This window comes from Triturus cristatus, chromosome 10 (assembly GCF_964204655.1).
Source record: "Triturus cristatus chromosome 10, aTriCri1.1, whole genome shotgun sequence".
Lineage (NCBI taxonomy): Eukaryota > Metazoa > Chordata > Amphibia > Caudata > Salamandridae > Triturus > Triturus cristatus.
The window spans coordinates 880,713,553-880,737,637 of record NC_140593.1 but is presented as its reverse complement, the minus strand read 5'-3'; the positions used below and the strand labels follow the sequence as shown (position 1 = coordinate 880,737,637).

The window sequence follows — 24,085 nt, the reverse complement described above, 5'->3', positions numbered from 1 at the left end:
ACACAAGTTCCACCGAAATGTACAGATAATTAACATCAAGTTTAAATCAAAATTAAAAAAAGGTGTGTACATTTGGGTATTAAATGACATAACTAGAATATTGTATGAAATAGTGCTAAGAAAATTTGGGCAGATGTACAAAGATTTTTGATGTTGCAAGTGGCCAATTCACAGAATCAGTCTGTTTGTAACGTCAAAAAAGTTGCATTCAGTGTATCAAAGGCAAATTGCGATTTGGTAACTTGTTACCAAATCGCAATTTGTGTTCGAGACCCAATTCTGACTCAGCATTTGGAAGAGGCGTGTTTAGGGCGTCCTTTCCAAATATCCAATCGCAGAGGTATGCATTAATGTTTTGCGACTGAACTCCGGTAGTAAAACAGTAAAATTAAAAATTGGTGGTAACCCATTCACAAATTGAAAGGGGTCCCCATGGAACCCATTCCCCTTTGAGAATGTTAAACAAAATACTTTTTAAGAGCAGAGAGTTGTACCATGGACTACTGCCTACTCTTAAAAAATTTAACTTAAACGTTTCATTTTCTTTTTTGAAACGTATCCCATTTTCCCTTAAGGAATACGGACTGCATTAAAAAAAAAATTGGTTTAATAAAAATCAATCACAGACATGGTGGTCTGCGGACCCCAAAAGGCCACTAACCTTGTAATGACTGCCATTCTTGATGGGTCGCAAATTGTGACCTAACTCATTAATATTCAGGAGGTTTGTCAATTTCTGACCACCTAGGAATTGCTATTTTGAAGATAAAACTGTTGTACATTATGAATTACAAATTACAAACTACTATTCGGTAAGAATTAAAATATTTGGAAATCGTAATTCTTAATGTTGGTACATCTGGCCCTTTATCGGTAATACAATAGCCTGTACCACATATGTTCTTATATATAGACCTTTATAAGCAATGGATATTGCTCTTCTGAAGGTGACTCTTCCAGATCAGGAAATAATGATGCAAACCTGGGCTGCAGAAATGCACCTTTCAACTGGTATGGCCCCCAGAACAAGGCAATATTAGTCACCACCCTACTTTGCAAAGATTTGTTATTGTGGTTATCACTGTTATTGTTGTTTGTATGGGATAAAGTAGCCTCAGCTGTACATTATAAGGGTATTGCAAGTCAGCAAGGAGTAGATTTTGTGAAATTCTAAAATTGCACAAAATGCAAATATGTAATTTTGCTCTATATTTTAGCAGACAAAAACATCCTTGCATACATTTTTGATGCAAGAATGCGCTTCACCCAAAAACAAAAGTGCAAACACAAAAGCACCATGAACAGCTGCTTGAACTTTTTGGTTCACGTGCGTTTTCAGTAAATTTTTACTGTGGATGATGCATTTCATGCTACATTTTTACTGTGATCGGCATATGATTAAGTGAAATGGCATAATGGCATAATTTCGGGAATTTTGTGAAATGCGGAAGTCTTGAAATTACATAAATAACGCTGGCATACTTTAAATTTCATTCAATCCTACCAAAGAGTTCCATGACTATATAGAGGAATAAAGCTGAATGCCGAGTTCCCAGGATGCTTGTTTCCGGTACAGGGAGGACCTGGCTTGGCAGTTCGGGCTGGACTGTTCCCATGAGGCACAGGGTCAAGATTGATTTGCATAGGGCTGGGTCTTAACTGGGGTGGCAAAGTGAGCTAAACAACAATGATAGATTCATTCCAGATCAGTGACTGGGGGGGGGGGGTGATGCTCCATCCATCATCTCCTTGTGGTTGCTTAGTTCACCCTAAGTTGTCAGGGTATGCCCAGACGTGGTTCCCTTGCTCAGTTTGCCACTGGATTCAAGTTAGCATGGCTGATGAGGGTTGTCACCCCAAAACCGGTTCCAGGTTGCTTGTTTCTGGTCCAGGGAGGACCTGGCTTGGCAGTTCGGGCTGGACTGTTGCAATGAGGAACAGGGTCAAGACTGATTTGCATATGGCTGGGTCTGAACTGGGGTGGCGAAGTGAGCTAAAGAACGATGATGGATTCAACCCACATCTGTGATTGGGAGTGAGTGTCTGAAACGTTTCAGCGCCCCATCCATCATCTACTTGTGTTTGCTGAGTTCCTTATAAGATCATGGAACTCTGAGGTGCAGTAAGGTTTCACTGGATTGACTTGTAGCATTGTATGCCCACTGGAAAAAACAAAGGCTAAATTATGTGAAACAGAAATACCAACTGAAACAATAGAAACCAATAGGTGGTTCCTCAAGCCTACCAAAATCAGCTACAATTATCTGCTTGCCACATATTTGATGTCCAAAACCCACGCTACCGAAGGATCCGATAGAAAGCGCCTTTAGTTTGTGTATGGGAATTGCTGCTAAGAGAGTGAATGATCCACGAATGGAGTCCAGAGCAGCCCTCGCTGCTGGTCATTCGGCTCCATTCTCTCTGAGTCTTCAGACTGCTGCTGTAGCTCGGTCCTTTCTGCTGGGAGCCAGCATGGATGTTTTGCGCTGTTTTACCAGACTAGATACTTTCGATCCACAGAGAGCTGAAGGATCGCAGCAGCATTAACCCACCAAGCTGTCTTGAGTTCTCTGTTTTTTTTAAACAGAGAAATACAGACAGAAACCCATTCATTTCTCTGTTTGTATTTATTTTTCAAACCAGAAGAAGAAGAAGTCTGTCTTCTTTTGAGTCATCTTTGATGCTGTCTTTGCTGCTGTGCAGATTAACAAGCAAGGGAATTAAAACCCACGAATGGCAAGTTTTCCTAATGAAGCATTCAACAGTTGCAGGCATGCACGTCTGTATTTAAATACTACTGTCATTTAAGTGCACTCCATGCGTGTAATGCATCATATATGACTTATAAATATCACTAAAAACCATCATGCATCCAATTGCGAGTTTAATCTTATCAGCTAAATAAATATGGATATAGATTAGTTGAAGGTTTTTTTTCACAAAACGTAAAATAAATATAGATAAATAAATACACATACAAAGGGCAAAAAAGGAACATGGATGATTCAGACGAAAATATAATAAAAAAGTACCATAAAACTAGAAGCCCATTTTATGATGTGTCAAAACGTTGACCACAGATTACATACCTATCTCTGTGGCACGAGCATTAACCACATGAGGTGTCTTACCAGCATTATGCTCTGAAGCTTGATAGGTACACATCTACAAGAGGTGCTGTCATCCCCCAAGCTATTTTAAAACAAGCATTTGCAATGCAATAGGTCTCGCATTTGCGTCAGTTTCAGCTATTGGCATTGCAAATGACAATGCCTTTTATTTATCTGTTTTGCTAAGTAACACATAAATAAAAGGCATTGTCATTTATAATACCAATAGGTCAAGCTCTTGTAAATGCGAGACCTATTCAAAGAAGTGGCTGCCATTGTCCCCGGCTGCTCGGGAAGTGAAAGCACGCATAACGCGCTGAATGTTGCAGGAAAGCATGCCGATCCTGCAGTAGGAGAAACTCTTTAAAGAAAATAGTGCTTACAGACTAAAAAAGACATACCATGTATCAACCGAAGTAAAAGGGCCAGTCCTCATGGGAGGTTACGAATGAAGACAAGGCGATACTAAGGTGGGACTAACAAACCTATTAACGCATCAGAAGTCAGCATTTATGAGGGACAATGACACAAGCCAATGAAAAATATGGGTGGAGAGTGGGCGGGGCTTCTATCCCATACTCCAATACAGCATACCGCAGAGCAGCGCATGTGCTGCTAAGGCTCGACCTAATGAGGTGTGTTCAAGACCAAGAAAGCATGCTAGAATAGCTGAATTATCACGTTTGTCCTCGTCAATTTCCTTGGGGAATAAATAAGTAAATAAATAAAGAATGCATTTGTACTGGCAGATTTTGCGCTTTTATTGGCTCTGCTCTTCCTGACTCCTGCTCCCTTGACATGTGGGTTGCTGAAAGGTTGCCTGTTTTTGCACTGCCCCACCCCACAGTCACCCCTGTGTCTTGCCCTTGTTGGTCTCTACCACTGCTATCAGTAAGTGCATTGAACCTGCCCTATCTTTCCATGTACTTTCTTTCAGGTCTCTTCCTCTCCATTGGCTCACTCGCATGCCTCCCACAGCGCGGCCTCTCCAGCTGTCTCTGGTGCTGGGTCCTCAGCGCAGTTTATCTGGGGAGGCTGCGGTTCTACTCTGCAGTGCAGGCGGGCGCTAGGGCTGCTTTTTAGGGAATGCCCCTCACCTGCCCTCACACTCACACACAGGTTCAGATTCTAAGGGCCTGTGAGGCTTGGGTCCCACCAGTAGTGTATGTTGGGCCTGAGGCTGGACCTTTCACACTGTGTACTGACAGGGCACACGCAAGGCTCGTGCACTACATTTCCAGGTGCCTTCTTCCCGAAACTCAAGGTGTGATAGAGTGCAGAACACATTTTCATGGGTATCAGAGACACATGAGGCTACGATTTAAAGTCATCTCCAGTTTCTCATACCTTTAGCATCGAAGCATTATAACATTTAAATCACGATATTCGTTTTATTTTCTGAAAAACTGCCCTTTTAAATGTATAAAAATGTAATTTTGACTAATTTATGAGGAAAACTCCACAATACGTGGAAATATGCGTGTGCTTTACATTAGTAAAATAACGTCATTGTTCTTTTCACATTTGGGATAACATCTAGTTCACTTTTATAGTGCAGAAATAGTTAGTAGGCCTCTTCAGGGCACCCATAAAAGGAAACATCGTCAGAACCCTAGCAGACCGCTGCATGAGGTTTATGTATGGACATTTGAATTGGGAGTCCTATGGGCATCAGGCATGTGAGGGCATCCTGCGGGGCAAGCTCGTCATTGGGCCTCTCCATGGAAATGCTCATATGAACAGGGCCCCATTAATAATGAGGTGAACCCCGCTCCTGTGAACTCACAACTACTTCCGGGTACCGTGTAAGGTCTCTAGGCCTGGACCACTGGAGCAGGAGGGTTGGTAAGTCACCCACCCTCTCCGCGCTGGGCTTGCTTCTTCCTTAATAAAGGTTGTTCTTCGTAATTTCTACGTCAGATTTAACTCTTTCACTGATGGGCAGCGCATGTAGGAGCTGGCACTGGTGTGGTGGTGTGCCACTCTGGAACTGACAGACAGCGCATGTAGGAGCTGGCACTGGTGTGGTGGTGTGCCACTCTGGAACTGACAGACAGCGCATGTAGGAGCTGGCACTGGTGTGGTGGTGTGCCACTCTGGAACTGACAGACAGCGCATGTAGGAGCTGGCACTGGTGTGCCACTCTGGCACCGATGGACAGCACATGTAGGAGCTGGCACTGGTGTGGTGGTGTGCCACTCTGGCACTGACGGACAGCACATGTAGGAGCTGGCACTGGTGTGGCGGTTTGCCACTCTGGCACTGATGGACAGCGCATGTAGGAGCTGGCACTGGTGTGCCACTCTGGCACTGACGGACAGCGCATGTAGGAGCTGGCACTAGTGTGGTAGTGTGCCACTCTGGCACCGACGGACAGCGCATGTATGAGCTGGCAGTGATGCGGCGGTTTGCCACTCTGGCACTGATGAACAGCATATGTAAAGAGCTGGCAATGATGTGGCGGTGTGCCACTCTGCACTGACAGTGTATGTTGAGCTGGCACTGATTGGATTTCTAGGAAGCAGGCACTGGAGTGGCAATATGTCACTCTGGCACTGATGGACAGTGTATATAGGGCGCTGACTCTGATAGGCCATGTCAGAATCTGGCACTGGTGTGGCAGTGTGTCACTCTGGCACTGAGGGGTAGCTCCTCCATGTGGGCGGAGGAGCGTCGCCTCCCTTCTTTCTTGCAGTGCTAGAAGCAGAAACGGAAAATGGTATTCTAAATACCATTTTATGTTTCTGCTTCTCGCACTGCGAGAAAGCAGAAGGGTTTGGTTGGGGGTGGGTGGGTGGGCGGGTCTGCTCTAGGGCAGGGGATGAGTGGCTTGCCCACTGCTGAGGGCGCTGACTGTTTGATCAGCCCTCTGGGGCTGACCAAACCAGTCATGCGCACTCTGCCTTTCTCCATATAGGCTGCATGCAGCCTACTTGGAGAAAATGGCCTCCCCATAGACGCCTGGCTGGTCGGCGTCCCGACCAATCACAACGCTGCTGTTGCAGCATTTTGGTTGGCTTAGGTTAGGGGAGGGGGCTTCCAGGAGAGGAACAGACACAGCTCGGGACCGGGCCAGCAAAGGTAAGTTACATTTTTATTTTTATTTTAAATTAAGCCCTCCCCTCCCTTCACGACCCCCTCGCCTCCCCACCGTTAGTCTTGCGGGCCTCGGTGTATGGAAGGAGCTGGCAGAAGTGCGGCAGGGTCCTGATGTGGCAATGTGTCAGTCTGGCACTGACAGACAGTGTATGTAGGGCTCTGACTCTGATAGGCCATGTCAGGATCTGGCACTGGTGTGGCAGTGTGTCACTCTGGCGCTGGAGGGCGGCTCCTCCATGTGGGCGGAGGAGCGTTGTCCCACTGCTTTCTCGCAGTGCAAGAAGCAGAAACATAAAATGGTACGGAGAAAATGGCCTCCCAATAGACGCCTGGCTGGTCGGCGTCCCGACCAATCACAATGCTGCCATTGCAGCGTTGTGATTGGCTTAGTTTAGGGGAGGGGGCTTCCAGGAGAGGAGTAGACATGGCGCGGGACCGGGCCAGCAAAAGTAAGTTAACTTTTTATTAAATTTTAAATTAAACACCCCCTCCCAGCATGACCCCCCACGCGAGTCTTGCCGGCCGCGGTGTATGGAAGAAACTGGCACCAGTGCGGCAGGGTGCGGATCTGGCACTGATGTGGCAATGTGTCAGTCTGGCACTGACGGACAGTGTATGTAGGTAGCTGACACTGATAGGCCATGTCAGGATCTGGCACTGGTGTGGAAATGTGTCAGTCTGGCACTGATGGACAGTGTATATAAGGAGCTGGCACCGTGCCGCGGTGTGCCATCCTGACAGTAATCGGATAGTCTGCTATTCCGGTACTGATGGGTATAAATGGAGCTGGGATCAGTGGGTCGTTCTGGCATTGGTGTGACATTTTGCCAGTCTTTACTGGTGGGTAGTGTAAAGAGCTGGTCCTGGTGTGGTGGTTTCTAACTCTCCACTGGTGGGCAGATTAAAGAGCTGACAATGGGTAGATACTGTCCCATGTCTTCTGCAGTAAGGGTCAGTGTACGGGGTTGACTCTGGTAGGACAGTGTGCCACTCTGGCACTGATGCTCAGTGTAAGGTGTTGGCACTGGTGGGCAGTGTGAGTTGATACCAAGTGGGGTGTGTGCCATCCTTTCTGTACTAGTCAGCAGTGTAAGGAGTTGGCACCGGTGGGGCAGTGTGGCAGTCTGCTGCTGGCAGGGCAGTCTGTCATTCTGCAATGGGGGGCGCATAAAGAGGTGGCAGTGGTGGGACGCTGATACAAGTGCGAGCTGCCGGTAGTGTAAGGAGTTTGCACTGATAAGTGGCATTAAGAGTTGCACTATCACTCAGGCACATTGGGGTGAGAACTGGTGGGCAGTGTGAGGAGCTGGCACAGTGGTGGCCTGTGAGAAGCTAGCACTGTGAAAAGCCGGCCATGGTGGGCAGTGTGAGGAGCTGGAGACAGCGCCCTGCGAGAAACTGGCAGTGAGAAGGTGGCAGGCAGTTTACAGTTTGCCACTGGTAGGCGTTGTGAGTGGTTACCACTGGCAGTCTAGTATTCTGGCACTGGTGAGCCATGTGAGAAGCCACACTGGTAGCAAGTGTGAGGAGTTGGCACGAATGGCTATGATAGGGCGTTAGGAGGATCAGTGGCCAGGGAATCCTGATTATAAAGTGCTGTGTGAAGCTGGTAGGCGCTATACAATTCTGGCACTATTGGGCAGTGTCAATAGCTAGCACTGGTGGACAGTGGAGAAGCTGGCACTGCCGTGGAGGCATCGGGTTTTCATTGCTTTGACTCAAGTACTCATTCTAAGTGCTCCCAAGCACCTAGAGGTTACTTACTTTGCACAGAGCGCTATGCGAGAATATTCCCTCCTATATAAGGCCCTCTCTGACAATACAGCTCCTAACCACTAGTCTTGTGCGCTTACTTTAAATACTACTCTGCCTCTGCTGCAGTCCTTACTGGTCCCCGTTTCATTTTATATCCCTCAGGGTCGGGTCACGGCGCCCCGAAGTGTTCCTACATCGGGAGGTGGGCGCAGAGACGCTGGTGAGAAGCGACGATTGCTCAAAGAATGACATGTTCCAGTGGTGGTTTTCTTGCGCAGTCGATGGGGGGCGAGAGGAGGTGGGGGAGGAAGTGTCATTCTCGCTTTAGTGACTTGGCATTTCCTGGCTCCTTTTTTACTGGTTCTTGTCTTTCTTGCACAAGTGTGCAAGGTTGTCGGTTCCTGCCGTGTTACAATCTCCCCTGGCACTGACGCTTTCGCTGGATGGCCTGCAAGGTTTCCCCCTGTCTGCGCGAGGGAGGTCTCTTTGTGTAGTGGTGGAGCGCGGATCTGGCTGGGGTTGGCCAAGCAGCTGCATGCACGATGGACAGAGCCCTGAGGGCTCGGTGGGGGCCCAGGGGCACTGCTGCCAGCTGGACTGCCAGGACAATGGAGGCGCGCGGTGGGACCCCGCGGGTAGCAGAGCCACAAGATGGACACCAGCGACTGATGGTTCCTACGGGTCAGGTAAATACTCTGGGGTCGTGCCCTGCTGGTAATTCCAACAGAGGGCACTCCTCTCAGTTACAGCCAGGGCACTGTATGCTCATTTGCCTGTTTAATATAGGACACTGTATGCCCACTCCTAGAGTCTGGAGGGCACCGCCAGGGCATTTAATGCATGCATCATGGCACTGTGGCCTCACCTGTAGGTTTTTTAAACGGCTGGGTGCATGTGTATTGGTTCCACGAAGGGTGCTATACATCCACATATAGGTTCCACTGAGGGCAGTATGTGGCCACATGAAGATTCGATGCAGTGCGATATTTATTCCCTAAAGGTTACTGGGGGCCAGTGTATGCTCACTTGAAGATTCTGTGCAGCACAATGTATGCTCTCTTGATGATCCCATTGGCGACAATGAATTCTTGCTTACATCTTCACTGTAGGCCTCTGTGTGCACGATTGAACACTTAAAGTAGGGCCCGGATCCCTGCCTTAAGACTCCGCGTAGAGGCCTGGATGCTTGCTTCAATGTTTGACGCGGAATACTGGATGCACCTGAATACTGTTTGTGCAGCTCAGCGGGCCAGCTTGAAGATGACATGTAGGGAGGGCGCTGTATGCTCACCTGAATACTGTTTGTGGAGCTCAGCGGGCCTGCTTGAAGATGACATGTAGGGAGGGTGCTGTATGCTCACCTGAATACTGTTTGTGGAGCTCAGCGGGCCAGCTTGAAGATGACATGTAGGGAGGGCGCTGTATGCTCACCTGAATACTGTTTGTGGAGCTCAGCGGGCCAGCTTGAAGATGACATGTAGGGAGGGCGCTGTATGCTCACCTGAACAGTTTGTGGAGCTCAGCGGGCCAGCTTGAAGATGACATGTAGGGAGGGCGCTGTATGCTCACCTGAATACTGTTTGTGGAGCTCAGCGGGCCTGCTTGAAGATGACATGTAGGGAGGGCACTGTATGCTCACCTGAATACTGTTTGTGGAGCTCAGCGGGCCTGCTTGAAGATGACATGTAGGGAGGGCGCTGTATGCTCACCTGAATACTGTTTGTGGAGCTCAGCGGGCCAGCTTGAAGATGACATGTAGGGAGGGCGCTGTATGCTCACTTGAATACTGTTTGTGGAGCTCAGCGGACCAGCTTGAAGATGACATGTAGGGAGGGCGCTGTATGCTCACTTGAATACTGTTTGTGGAGCTCAGCGGGCCAGCTTGAAGATGACATGTAGGGAGGACGCTGTATGCTCACCTGAATACTGTTTGTGGAGCTCAGCGGGCCAGCTTGAAGATGACATGTAGGGAGGGCGCTGTATACTCACCTGAATACTGTTTGTGGAGCTCAGCGGGCCAGCTTGAAGACGACATGTAAAGAGGGCGCTGTGTGCTCACCTGAATACTGTTTGTGGAGCTCAGCGGACCAGCTTGAAGATGACATGTAGGGAGGGCGCTGTATGCTCACCTGAATACTGTTTGTGGAGCTCAGCGGGCCAGATTGAAGACGACATGTAGGGAGGGCGCTGTATGCTCACCTGAATACTGTTTGTGGAGCTCAGCGGACCAGCTTGAAGACGACATGTAGGGAGGGCGCTGTATGCTCACCTGAATACTGTTTGTGGAGCTCAGCGGGCCAGCTTGAAGACGACATGTAGAGAGGGCGCTGTGTGATCACCTGAATACTGTTTGTGGAGCTCAGCGGACCAGATTGAAGATGACTTGTAGGGAGGGCGCTGTATGCTCACCTGAATACTGTTTGTGGAGCTCAGCGGGCCAGCTTGAAGACGACATGTAGGGAGGGCGCTGTGTGCTCACTTGAATACTGTTTGTGGAGCTCAGCGGACCAGCTTGAAGATGATATTTATGGCGCTGTATGCTCACCTGAATACTGTTTGTGGAGCTCAGCGGACCAGCTTGAAGATGACATGTAGAGAGGGCGCTGTGTGCTCACCTGAATACTGTTTGTGGAGCTCAGCAGACCAGCTTGAAGATGACATGTAGGGAGGGTGCTGTATGCTCACCTGAATACTGTTTGTGGAGCTCAGCGGGCCAGCTTGAAGACGACATGTAGGGAGGGCGCTGTATGCTCATCTGAATACTGTTTGTGGAGCTCAGCGGGCCAGCTTGAAGATGACATGTAGGGAGGGCACTGTGTGCTCACTTGAATACTGTTTGTGGAGCTCAGCGGACCAGCTTGAAGATGACATTAAGGGCGCTGTATGCTCACCTGAATACTGTTTGTGGAGCTCAGCGGAACAGCTTGAAGATGACATGTAGGGAGGGCGCTGTATGCTCACCTAAATACTGTTTGTGGAGCTCAGCGGACCAGATTGAAGATGACATTTAGGGTGCTGTATGCTCACCTGAATACTGTTTGTGGAGCTCAGCGGACCAGCTTGAAGATGACATTTAGGGCGCTGTATGCTCACCTGAATACTGTTTGTGGAGCTCAGCGGACCAGCTTGAAGATGACATGTAGGGAGGGCGCTGTATGCTCATCTGAATACTGTTTGTGGAGCTCAGCGGGCCAGCTTGAAGATGACATGTAGGGAGGGCGCTGTGTGCTCACTTGAATACTGTTTGTGGAGCTCAGCGGACCAGCTTGAAGATGACATTTAGGGCGCTGTATGCTCACCTGAATACTGTGTGTGGAGCTCAGCGGACCAGCTTGAAGAAGACATGTAGGGAGGGCGCTGTGTGCTCACTTGAATACTGTTTGTGGAGGTCAGTGGACCAGCTTGAAGATGACATTTAGGGCGCTGTATGCTCACCTGATTACTGTTTGTGGAGCTCAGCGGAACAGCTTGAAGATGACATTTAGGGCGCTGTATGCTCACCTGAATACTGTTTGTGGAGCTCAGCGGACCAGCTTGAAGATGACATGTAGGGAGGGCGCTGTATGCTCACCTGAATACTGTTTGTGGAGCTCAGCGGACCAGCTTGAAGATGACCTGTAGGGAGGGCGCTGTATGCTCACTTGAATACTGTTTGTGGAGCTCAGCGGAGCAGCTTGAAGATGACATGTAGGGAGGGTGCTGTATGCTCACTTGAATACTGTTTGTGGAGCTCAGCGGACCAGCTCGAAGATGGCATGTAGGGAGGGCGCTGTATGCTCACCTGAATACTGTTTGTGGAGCTAAGCGGACCAGCTTGAAGATGACATGTAGGGAGGGCGCTGTATGCTCACTTGAATACTGTTTGTGGAGCTCAGCGGACCAGCTTGAAGATGACATGTAGGGACGGCGCTGTATGCTCACCTGAATACTGTTTGTGGAGCTCAGCGGGCCAGCTTGAAGACGACATGTAGGGAGGGCCCTGTATGCTCACCTGAATACTGTTTGTGGAGCTCAGCGGGCCAGCTTGAAGATGACATGTAGAGAGGGCGCTGTGTGCTCACCTGAATACTGTTTGTGGAGCTCAGCGGACCAGATTGAAGATGACATGTAGGAAGGGCGCTGTATGCTCACCTGGATACTGTTTGTGGAGCTCAGCGGACCAGATTGAAGATGACATGTAGGGAGGGCGCTGTATGCTCACCTGAATACTGTGTGTGGAGCTCAGCGGGCCAGCTTGAAGACGACATGTAGGGAGGGCGCTGTGTGCTCACTTGAATACTGTTTGTGGAGCTCAGCGGACCAGCTTGAAGATGACATTTAGGGCGCTGTATGCTCACCTGAATACTGTTTGTGGAGCTCAGCGGAACAGCTTGAAGATGACCTGTAGGGAGGGCGCTGTATGCTCACCTGAATACTGTTTGTGGAGGTCAGCGGACCAGCTTGAAGATGACATTTAGGGCGCTGTATGCTCACCTGAATACTGTTTGTGGAGCTCAGCGGACCAGCTTGAAGATCACATTTAGGGCGCTGTATGCTCACCTGAATACTGTTTGTGGAGCTCAGCGGACCAGCTTGAAGATGACATGTAGAGAGGGCGCTGTGTGCTCACCTGAATACTGTTTGTGGAGCTCAGCGTACCAGCTTGAAGATGACATGTAGGGACGGCGCTGTATGCTCACCTGAATACTGTTTGTGGAGCTCAGCGGGCCAGCTTGAAGACGACATGTAGGGAGGGCGCTGTATGCTCATCTGAATACTGTTTGTGGAGCTCAGCGGGCCAGCTTGAAGATGACATGTAGGGAGGGCGCTGTGTGCTCACTTGAATACTGTTTGTGGAGCTCAGCGGACCAGCTTGAAGATGACATGTAGGGAGGGCGCTGTATGCTCACTTCAATACTGTTTGTGGAGCTCAGCGGGCCAGCTTGAAGATGACATGTAGGGAGGACGCTGTATGCTCACCTGCATACTGTTTGTGGAGCTCAGCGGGCCAGCTTGAAGATGACATGTAGGGAGGGCGCTGTGTGCTCACCTGAATACTGTTTGTGGAGCTCAGCGGGCCAGCTTGAAGACGACATGTAAAGAGGGCGCTGTGTGCTCACCTGAATACTGTTTGTGGAGCTCAGCGGACCAGCTTGAAGATGACATGTAGGCAGGGCGCTGTATGCTCACCTGAATACTGTTTGTGGAGCTCAGCGGGCCAGATTGAAGACGACATGTAGGGAGGGCGCTGTATGCTCACCTGAATACTGTTTGTGGAGCTCAGCGGACCAGCTTGAAGACGACATGTAGGGAGGGCGCTGTATGCTCACCTGAATACTGTTTGTGGAGCTCAGCGGGCCAGCTTGAAGACGACATGTAGAGAGGGCGCTGTGTGATCACCTGAATACTGTTTGTGGAGCTCAGCGGACCAGATTGAAGATGACTTGTAGGGAGGGCGCTGTATGCTCACCTGAATACTGTTTGTGGAGCTCAGCGGGCCAGCTTGAAGACGACATGTAGGGAGGGCGCTGTGTGCTCACTTGAATACTGTTTGTGGAGCTCAGCGGACCAGCTTGAAGATGATATTTATGGCGCTGTATGCTCACCTGAATACTGTTTGTGGAGCTCAGCGGACCAGCTTGAAGATGACATGTAGAGAGGGCGCTGTGTGCTCACCTGAATACTGTTTGTGGAGCTCAGCAGACCAGCTTGAAGATGACATGTAGGGAGGGTGCTGTATGCTCACCTGAATACTGTTTGTGGAGCTCAGCGGGCCAGCTTGAAGACGACATGTAGGGAGGGCGCTGTATGCTCATCTGAATACTGTTTGTGGAGCTCAGCGGGCCAGCTTGAAGATGACATGTAGGGAGGGCACTGTGTGCTCACTTGAATACTGTTTGTGGAGCTCAGCGGACCAGCTTGAAGATGACATTAAGGGCGCTGTATGCTCACCTGAATACTGTTTGTGGAGCTCAGCGGAACAGCTTGAAGATGACATGTAGGGAGGGCGCTGTATGCTCACCTAAATACTGTTTGTGGAGCTCAGCGGACCAGATTGAAGATGACATTTAGGGTGCTGTATGCTCACCTGAATACTGTTTGTGGAGCTCAGCGGACCAGCTTGAAGATGACATTTAGGGCGCTGTATGCTCACCTGAATACTGTTTGTGGAGCTCAGCGGACCAGCTTGAAGATGACATGTAGGGAGGGCGCTGTATGCTCATCTGAATACTGTTTGTGGAGCTCAGCGGGCCAGCTTGAAGATGACATGTAGGGAGGGCGCTGTGTGCTCACTTGAATACTGTTTGTGGAGCTCAGCGGACCAGCTTGAAGATGACATTTAGGGCGCTGTATGCTCACCTGAATACTGTGTGTGGAGCTCAGCGGACCAGCTTGAAGAAGACATGTAGGGAGGGCGCTGTGTGCTCACTTGAATACTGTTTGTGGAGCTCAGTGGACCAGCTTGAAGATGACATTTAGGGCGCTGTATGCTCACCTGATTACTGTTTGTGGAGCTCAGCGGAACAGCTTGAAGATGACATTTAGGGCGCTGTATGCTCACCTGAATACTGTTTGTGGAGCTCAGCGGACCAGCTTGAAGATGACATGTAGGGAGGGCGCTGTATGCTCACCTGAATACTGTTTGTGGAGCTCAGCGGACCAGCTTGAAGATGACCTGTAGGGAGGGCGCTGTATGCTCACTTGAATACTGTTTGTGGAGCTCAGCGGAGCAGCTTGAAGATGACATGTAGGGAGGGTGCTGTATGCTCACTTGAATACTGTTTGTGGAGCTCAGCGGACCAGCTCGAAGATGGCATGTAGGGAGGGCGCTGTATGCTCACCTGAATACTGTTTGTGGAGCTAAGCGGACCAGCTTGAAGATGACATGTAGGGAGGGCGTTGTATGCTCACTTGAATACTGTTTGTGGAGCTCAGCGGACCAGCTTGAAGATGACATGTAGGGACGGCGCTGTATGCTCACCTGAATACTGTTTGTGGAGCTCAGCGGGCCAGCTTGAAGACGACATGTAGGGAGGGCCCTGTATGCTCACCTGAATACTGTTTGTGGAGCTCAGCGGGCCAGCTTGAAGATGACATGTAGAGAGGGCGCTGTGTGCTCACCTGAATACTGTTTGTGGAGCTCAGCGGACCAGATTGAAGATGACATGTAGGAAGGGCGCTGTATGCTCACCTGGATACTGTTTGTGGAGCTCAGCGGACCAGATTGAAGATGACATGTAGGGAGGGCGCTGTATGCTCACCTGAATACTGTGTGTGGAGCTCAGCGGGCCAGCTTGAAGACGACATGTAGGGAGGGCGCTGTGTGCTCACTTGAATACTGTTTGTGGAGCTCAGCGGACCAGCTTGAAGATGACATTTAGGGCGCTGTATGCTCACCTGAATACTGTTTGTGGAGCTCAGCGGAACAGCTTGAAGATGACATGTAGGGAGGGCGCTGTATGCTCACCTGAATACTGTTTGTGGAGGTCAGCGGACCAGCTTGAAGATGACATTTAGGGCGCTGTATGCTCACCTGAATACTGTTTGTGGAGCTCAGCGGACCAGCTTGAAGATCACATTTAGGGCGCTGTATGCTCACCTGAATACTGTTTGTGGAGCTCAGCGGACCAGCTTGAAGATGACATGTAGAGAGGGCGCTGTGTGCTCACCTGAATACTGTTTGTGGAGCTCAGCGTACCAGCTTGAAGATGACATGTAGGGACGGCGCTGTATGCTCACCTGAATACTGTTTGTGGAGCTCAGCGGGCCAGCTTGAAGACGACATGTAGGGAGGGCGCTGTATGCTCATCTGAATACTGTTTGTGGAGCTCAGCGGGCCAGCTTGAAGATGACATGTAGGGAGGGCGCTGTGTGCTCACTTGAATACTGTTTGTGGAGCTCAGCGGACCAGCTTGAAGATGACATTTAGGGCGCTGTATGCTCACCTGAATACTGTTTGTGGAGCTCAGCGGAACAGCTTGAAGATGACATGTAGGGAGGGCGCTGTATGCTCACCTGAATACTGTTTGTGGAGCTCAGCGGACCAGCTTGAAGATGACATTTAGGGCGCTGTATGCTCACCTGAATACTGTTTGTGGAGCTCAGCGGACCAGCTTGAAGATGACATTTAGGGCGCTGTATGCTCACCTGAATACTGTTTGTGGAGCTCAGCGGACCAGCTTGAAGATGACATGTAGGGAGGGCGCTGTATGCTCATCTGAATACTGTTTGTGGAGCTCAGCGGGCCAGCTTGAAGATGACATGTAGGGAGGGCGCTGTGTGGTCACTTGAAAACTGTTTGTGGAGCTCAGCGGACCAGCTTGAAGATGACATTTAGGGCGCTGTATGCTCACCTGAATACTGTTTGTGGAGCTCAGCGGACCAGCTTGAAGATGACATGTAGGGAGGGCACTGTATGCTCACCTGAATACTGTTTGTGGAGCTCAGCGGGCCAGCTTGAAGATGACATGTAGGGAGGGCGCTGTGTGCTCACTTGAATACTGTTTGTGGAGCTCAGCGGACCAGCTTGAAGATGACATTTAGGGCCCAGTATGCTCACCTGAATACTGTTTGTGGAGCTCAGCAGGACAGCTTGAAGATGACATGTAGGGAGGGCACTGTGTACTCATTTGAAAACTGTTTGTGGAGCTCAGCGGACCAGCTTGAAGATGACATTTAGGGCGCTGTATGCTCACCTGAATACTGTTTGTGGAGCTCAGCGGACCAGCTTGAAGATGACATTTAGGGAGCTGTATGCTCACCTGAATACTGTTTGTGGAGCTCAGCAGACCAGCTTGAAGATGACATGTAGGGAGGGCGCTGTATGCTCACCTGAATACTGTTTGTGGAGCTCAGCGGACCAGCTTGAAGATGACATGTAGGGAGGGCGCTGTATGCTCACTTGAATACTGTTTTTGGAGCTCAGCGGACCAGCTTGAAGATGACATTTAGGGCGCTGTGTGCTCACCTGAATACTGTTTGTGGAGCTCAGCGGAATAGCTTGAAGACGACATGTAGGGAGGGCCCTGTATGCTCACCTGAATACTGTTTGTGGAGCTCAGCGGGCCAGCTTGAAGATGACATGTAGAGAGGGCGCTGTGTGCTCACCTGAATACTGTTTGTGGAGCTCAGCGGACCAGATTGAAGATGACATGTAGGAAGGGCGCTGTATGCTCACCTGGATACTGTTTGTGGAGCTCAGCGGACCAGATTGAAGATGACATGTAGGGAGGGCGCTGTATGCTCACCTGAATACTGTTTGTGGAGCTCAGCGGGCCAGCTTGAAGACGACATGTAGGGAGGGCGCTGTGTGCTCACTTGAATACTGTTTGTGGAGCTCAGCGGACCAGCTTGAAGATGACATTTAGGGCGCTGTATGCTCACCTGAATACTGTTTGTGGAGCTCAGCGGAACAGCTTGAAGATGACATGTAGGGAGGGCGCTGTATGCTCACCTGAATACTGTTTGTGGAGGTCAGCGGACCAGCTTGAAGATGACATTTAGGGCGCTGTATGCTCACCTGAATACTGTTTGTGGAGCTCAGCGGACCAGCTTGAAGATCACATTTAGGGCGCTGTATGCTCACCTGAATACTGTTTGTGGAGCTCAGCGGACCAGCTTGAAGATGACATGTAGAGAGGGCGCTGTGTGCTCACCTGAATACTGTTTGTGGAGCTCAGCGGGCCAGCTTGAAGATGACATGTAGGGAGGGCGCTGTATGCTCACCTGAATACTGTTTGTGGAGCTCAGCGGGCCAGCTTGAAGACGACATGTAGGGAGGGCGCTGTATGCTCATCTGAATACTGTTTGTGGAGCTCAGCGGGCCAGCTTGAAGATGACATGTAGGGAGGGCGCTGTGTGCTCACTTGAAGACTGTTTGTGGAGCTCAGCGGACCAGCTTGAAGATGACATTTAGGGCGCTGTATGCTCACCTGAATACTGTTTGTGGAGCTCAGCGGAACAGCTTGAAGATGACATGTAGGGAGGGCGCTGTATGCTCACCTGAATACTGTTTGTGGAGCTCAGCGGACCAGCTTGAAGATGACATTTAGGGCGCTGTATGCTCACCTGAATACTGTTTGTGGAGCTCAGCGGACCAGCTTGAAGATGACATTTAGGGCGCTGTATGCTCACCTGAATACTGTTTGTGGAGCTCAGCGGACCAGCTTGAAGATGACATGTAGGGAGGGCGCTGTATGCTCATCTGAATACTGTTTGTGGAGCTCAGTGGGCCAGCTTGAAGATGACATGTAGGGAGGGCGCTGTGTGGTCACTTGAAAACTGTTTGTGGAGCTCAGCGGACCAGCTTGAAGATGACATTTAGGGCGCTGTATGCTCACCTGAATACTGTTTGTGGAGCTCAGCGGACCAGCTTGAAGATGACATGTAGGGAGGGCGCTGTATGCTCACCTGAATACTGTTTGTGGAGCTCAGCGGGCCAGCTTGAAGATGACATGTAGGGAGGGCGCTGTGTGCTCACTTGAATACTGTTTGCGGAGCTCAGCGGACCAGCTTGAAGATGACATTTAGGGCCCAGTATGCTCACCTGAATACTGTTTGTGGAGCTCAGCAGGACAGCTTGAAGATGACATGTAGGGAGGGCACTGTGTACTCACTTGAAAACTGTTTGTGGAGCTCAGCGGACCAGCTTGAAGATGACATTTAGGGCGCTGGATGCTCACCTGAATACTGTTTGTGGAGCTCAGCGGACCAGCTTGAAGATGACATTTAGGGAGCTGTATGCTCACCTGAATACTGTTTGTGGAGCTCAGCAGACCAGCTTGAAGATGACATGTAGGGAGGGCGCTGTATGCTCACCTGAATACTGTTTGTGGAGCTCAGCGGACCAGCTTGAAGACGACATGTAGAGAGGGCGCTGTATGCTCAAAAGAATACTGTTTGTGGAGCACGGCGGACCAGCTTGAAGATGACATGTAGGGAGGGCTCTGTGTGCTCACTTGAATACTGTTTGTGGAGCTCAGCAGACCAGCTTGAAGATGACATTTAGGGCGCTGTATGCTCACCTGAATAGTGTTTGTGGAGCTCAGCAGAACAGCTTGAAGATGACATGTAGGGAGGGCGCTGTATGCTCACTTGAATACTGTTTGTGGAGCTCAGCGGACCAGCTTGAAGATGACATTTAGGGCACTGTGTGCTCACCTGAATACTGTTTGTGGAGCTCAGCGGAATAGCTTGAAGATGACATTTAGGGCGCTGTATGCTCACCTGAATACTGTTTGTGGAGCTCAGCGGACCAGCTTGAAGATGACATGTAGGGAGGGCGCTGTGAGCTCACCTGAATACTGTTTGTGGAGGTCAGCAGACCAGCTTGAAGATGACATGTAGGGAGGGTGCTGTATGCTCACTTGAATACTGTTTGTGGAGCTCAGCGGAGCAGCTTGAAGATGACATGTAGGGAGGGCGCTGTGAGTTCACCTGAATACTGTTTGTGGAGGTCAGCAGACCAGCTTGAAGATGACATGTAGGGAGGGCGCTGTATGCTCACCTGAATACTGTTTGTGGAGCTCAGAGGACCAGCTTGAGGATGACATGTAGGGAGGGCGCTGTATGCTCACCTGAATACTGTTTGTGGAGCTCAGCGGGCCAGCTTGAAGATGACATGTAAAGAGGGCGCTGTGTGCTCACCTGTATACTGTTTGTGGAGCTCAGCGGACCAGCTTGAAGATGACATGTAGGGAGGGTGCTGTATGCTCACCTGAATACTGTTTGTGGAGCTCAACGGGCCAGCTTGAAGACGACATGTAGGGAGGGCGCTGTATGCTCACCTGAATACTGTTTGTGGAGCTCAGCGGGCCAGCTTGAAGTTGACATGTAGGGAGGGCGCTGTGTGCTCACTTGAATACTGTTTGTGGAGCTCAGCGGACCAGCTAGAAGATGACATTTAGGGCGCTGTATGCCCACCTGAATAGTGTTTGTGGAGCTCAGCAGAACAGCTTGAAGATGACATGTAGGGAGGGCGCTGTATGCTCACCTGAATACTGTTTGTGGAGCTCAGCGGACCAGCTTGAAGATGACATTTAGGGCGCTGTATGCTCACCTGAATACTGTTTGTGGAGCTCAGCGGACCAGCCCGAAGATGACATTTAGGGCGCTGTATGCTCACCTGAATACTGTTTGTGGAGCTCAGCGGACCAGCTTGAAGACGACATGTAGAGAGGGCGCTGTGTGCTCACCTGAATACTGTTTGTGGAGCTCAGCGGACCAGCTTGAAGATGACATTTAGGGCGCTGTATGCTCACCTGAATACTGTTTGTGGAGCTCAGTGGACCAGCTTGAAGATGACATGTAGGGATGGTGCTGTATGCTCACTGAATACTGTTTGTGGAGCTCAGCGGACCAGCTTGAAGATGACCTGTAGGGAGGGCGCTGTATGCTCACTTGAATACTGTTTGTGGAGCTCAGCGGACCAGCTTGAAGATGACATGTAGGGAGGGCGCTGTGTGCTCACTTGAATACTGTTTGTGGAGCTCAGCGGACCAGCTTGAAGATGACATTTAGGGCGCTGTATGCTCACCTGAATAGTGTTTGTGGAGCTCAGCAGAACAGCTTGAAGATGACATGTAGGGAGGGCGCTGTATGCTCACCTGAATACTGTTTGTGGAGCTCAGCGGACCAGCTTGAAGATGACATTTAGGGCGCTGTATGCTCGCCTGAATACTGTTTGTGGAGCTCAGCGGACCAGCTTGAAGATGACATTTAGGGCGCTGTATGCTCACCTGAATACTGTTTGTGGAGCTCAGCGGACCAGCTTGAAGACGACATGTAGAGAGGGCGCTGTGTGCTCACCTGAATACTGTTTGTGGAGCTCAGCGGACCAGCTTGAAGATGACATTTAGGGCGCTGTATGCTCACCTGAATACTGTTTGTGGAGCTCAGTGGACCAGCTTGAAGATGACATGTAGGGATGGTGCTGTATGCTCACTGAATACTGTTTGTGGAGCTCAGCGGACCAGCTTGAAGATGACCTGTAGGGAGGGCGCTGTATGCTCACTTGAATACTGTTTGTGGAGCTCAGCGGAGCAGCTTAAAGTTGAAGATGACATGTAGGGAGGGCGCTGTGTGCTCACTTGAATACTGTTTGTGGAGCTCAGCGGACCAGCTTTGTTGGAAGGCGTTCACCGGGGAGGCTGCGGAATGCGTTCCTGACCACCCGGGGACCCACCTCTCCCAGAGTTAGGCCGAGCAAGAGTGGGGAGGCCCTTCCTGGAAGGGTCTCGTACCTAGGATCGCACACGCTGCGCTTACTCTCTTCTGACAGAGGGACACCACACAGTAGTTCTTCGTAAGACAATATACTTTATCGTTAGTGGTAAGGGACCTTTATGATCCGAAATGCAGGTACAGTGCCACAATCAGCGGCGATCTCGTGATGGAGGTATGGGGGTAGCGGGACAGTCTTTGAGTCAGTGTCTCTGCGGAGTATCCGGCGCACAGCTCTCAATCCTCGAGCTGATGGGATGTTGCTTCTATCGGCAATCTCTGCCGATTCTCTTGGAAGAGGGTGCCGCGAGTCACTCAGCAGGCACAGGAGGTTCGTAGTTCGGGGAGCCGCGACGGCGTCAGCAGGGCTCAGATGGTTCAGAGTTCGGGGAGCCGCGACAGCGTCAGCAGGGCTCAGATGGTTCAGAGTTCGGGTAGCGTTCTTCGGTTCGGGGAGCGATCGAGCCGCGACCAGGTCAGCAGGCTCTCGTCAGTCCAGGTCTTCTCTGCCTCCCGTCCCTTCCGCACCCCTTGTTATACTTCCCCTCCTCTTTGAAGTCCGGAGTCCTCGCCGAGAGGGGTCTTGGTGCCTGGGGGCGGTGTGTCGGGGCTTCCTGTCGCTCGGCCCTTTGATCTGTTCAGGTGTGTCCGGGAGGGACTCCAGACACCCAGCAGGCGAGGCGGCCGCTCACCGGGGGCCTGGTGGCCGATCGAAACCTCCCTCGGGGAAGAGACCAGAGGTGTGACAGGGTCGGCGCCTCTCGGTCTGGCTTGGGGGGTTTCACTGTCCCTCGGCCGGGCATGCGTGTTGGGGGCCTGGCCGGCCATCGGGATGTTGGGCCATGGGGGCCGGAAGTCTGTGATATTGCGGATCGATGCGGTTGCAGGGTGGCTTGCTGGTCGGGAGGGACCACGCCACGAGGCAGGTCTCACAAGCTTGAAGATGACATGTAGGGAGGGCGCTGTGTGCTCACTTGAATACTGTTTGTGGAGCTCAGCGGACCAGCTTGAAGATGACATTTAGGGCGCTGTATGCTCACCTGAATACTGTTTGTGGAGCTCAGCGGAACAGCTTGAAGATGACATTTAGGGCGCTGTATGCTCACCTGAATACTGTTTGTGGAGCTCAGTGGACCAGCTTGAAGATGACATGTAGGGAGGGTGCTGTATGCTCACTGAATACTGTTTGTGGAGCTCAGCGGACCAGCTTGAAGATGACATGTAGGGAGGACGCTGTATGCTCACTTGAATACTGTTTGTGGAGCTCAGCGGACCAGCTTGAAGATGATATGTTGGGAGGGCGCTGTATGCTCACTTGAATACTGTTTGTGGAGCTCAGCGGACCAGCTTGAAGATGACATGTAGGGAGGGCGCTGTATGCTCATCTGAATACTGTTTGTGGAGCTCAGAGGACCAGCTTGAAGATGACATGTAGGGAGGGCGCTGTATGCTCACCTGAATACTGTGTGTGGAGCTCAGCGGACCAGCTTGAAGATGACATGTAGGGAGGGCGCTGTGTGCTCACTTGAATACTATTTGTGGAGCTCAGCGGACCAGCTTGAAGATGACATGTAGGGAGGGCGCTGTGTGCTCACATGAATATTGTTTGTGGAGCTCAGCGGATCAGCTTGAAGATGACATGTAGGGAGGACGATGTGTGCTCACCTGAATACTGTTTGTGGAGCTCAGAGGACCAGCTTGAAGATGACATGTAGGCAGGGCGCTGTATGCTCACCTGAATACTGTTGGTGGAGCTCAGCGAAACAGCTTGAAGATGACATGTAGGGAGGGCGCTGTGTGCTCACTTGAATAGTTTGTGGAGCTCAGCGGTCCAGCTTGAAGATGACATGTAGGGAGGGCGCTGTATGCTCACCTGAATACTGTTTGTGGAGCTCAGCGGACCAGCTTGAAGATGACATGTAGGGAGGGCGCTGTATGCTCACCTGAATACTGTTTGTGGAGCTCAGCGGACCAGCTTGAAGATGACATGTAGGGAGGACGCTGTGTGCTCACCTGAATACTGTTTGTGGAGCTCAGAGGACCAGCTTGAAGATGACATGTAGGCAGGGCGCTGTATGCTCACCTGAATACTGTTTGTGGAACTCAGCGGACCAGCTTGCAGATGACATGTAGGGAGGGCGCTGTATGCTCACCTGAATACTGTTTGTGGAGCTCAGCGGACCAGCTTGAAGATGACATTTAGGGCGCTGTATGCTCACCTGAATACTGTTTGTGGAGCTCAGCGGACCAGCTTGAAGATGACATTTAGGGCGCTTTATGCTCACCTGGAATACTGTTTGTAGAGCTCAGCGGACCAGCTTGAAGATGACATTTAGGGCGCTGTATGCTCACCTGAATACTGTTTGTGGAGCTCAGCGGACCAGCTTGAAGATGACATTTAGGGCACTGTATGCTCACCTGAATACTGTTTGTAGAGCTCAGCGGACCAGCTTTAAGATGACATTTAGGGCGCTGTATGCTTACTTGAATACTGTTTGTGGAGCTCAGCGGACCAGCTTGAAGATGACATTTAGGGCGCTGTATGCTCACCTGAATACTGTTCGTGGAGCTCAGCGGAACAGCTTGAAGATGACATTTAGGGCGCTGTATGCTCACCTGAATACTGTTTGTGGAGCTCAGCGGACTAGCTTGAAGATGACATGTAGGGAGGGCGCTGTATGCTCACTTGAATACTGTTTGTGGAGCTCAGCGGACCAGCTTGAAAATGACATGTAGAGAGGGCGCTGTATGCTCACCTAAATACTGTTTGTGGAGCTCAGCGGACCAGCTTGAAGATGACATGTAGGGAGGGTGCTGTATGCTCACCTGAATACTGTTTGTGGAGCTCAGCGGACCAGCTTGAAGATGACATGTAGGGAGGACGCTGTGTGCTCACCTGAATACTGTTTGTGGAGCTCAGA

General features: G+C 50.6%; 1 protein-coding gene across 6 annotated transcripts in view; it reads left to right on the top strand.

Moving 5' to 3' along the window:
* The window catches only part of NBEAL2 (neurobeachin like 2), a 737,578-nt gene that overhangs the window by 191,994 nt on the left and 521,499 nt on the right, over positions 1 to 24,085 (top strand). For 3 of the 6 annotated variants that reach the window (XM_085628555.1, XM_085628553.1, XM_085628552.1), the window contains exon 1: positions 8,409 to 8,650. The exons of the other annotated variants lie outside the window; for them this stretch is intronic. In XM_085628555.1, coding sequence (XP_085484681.1) covers positions 8,507 to 8,650 — 144 coding nt within the window. In that variant the 5' untranslated portion in view covers positions 8,409 to 8,506. Of the gene's footprint in view, positions 1 to 8,408; positions 8,651 to 24,085 lie in introns of those variants that run through there. 6 annotated transcript variants of the gene reach the window in all.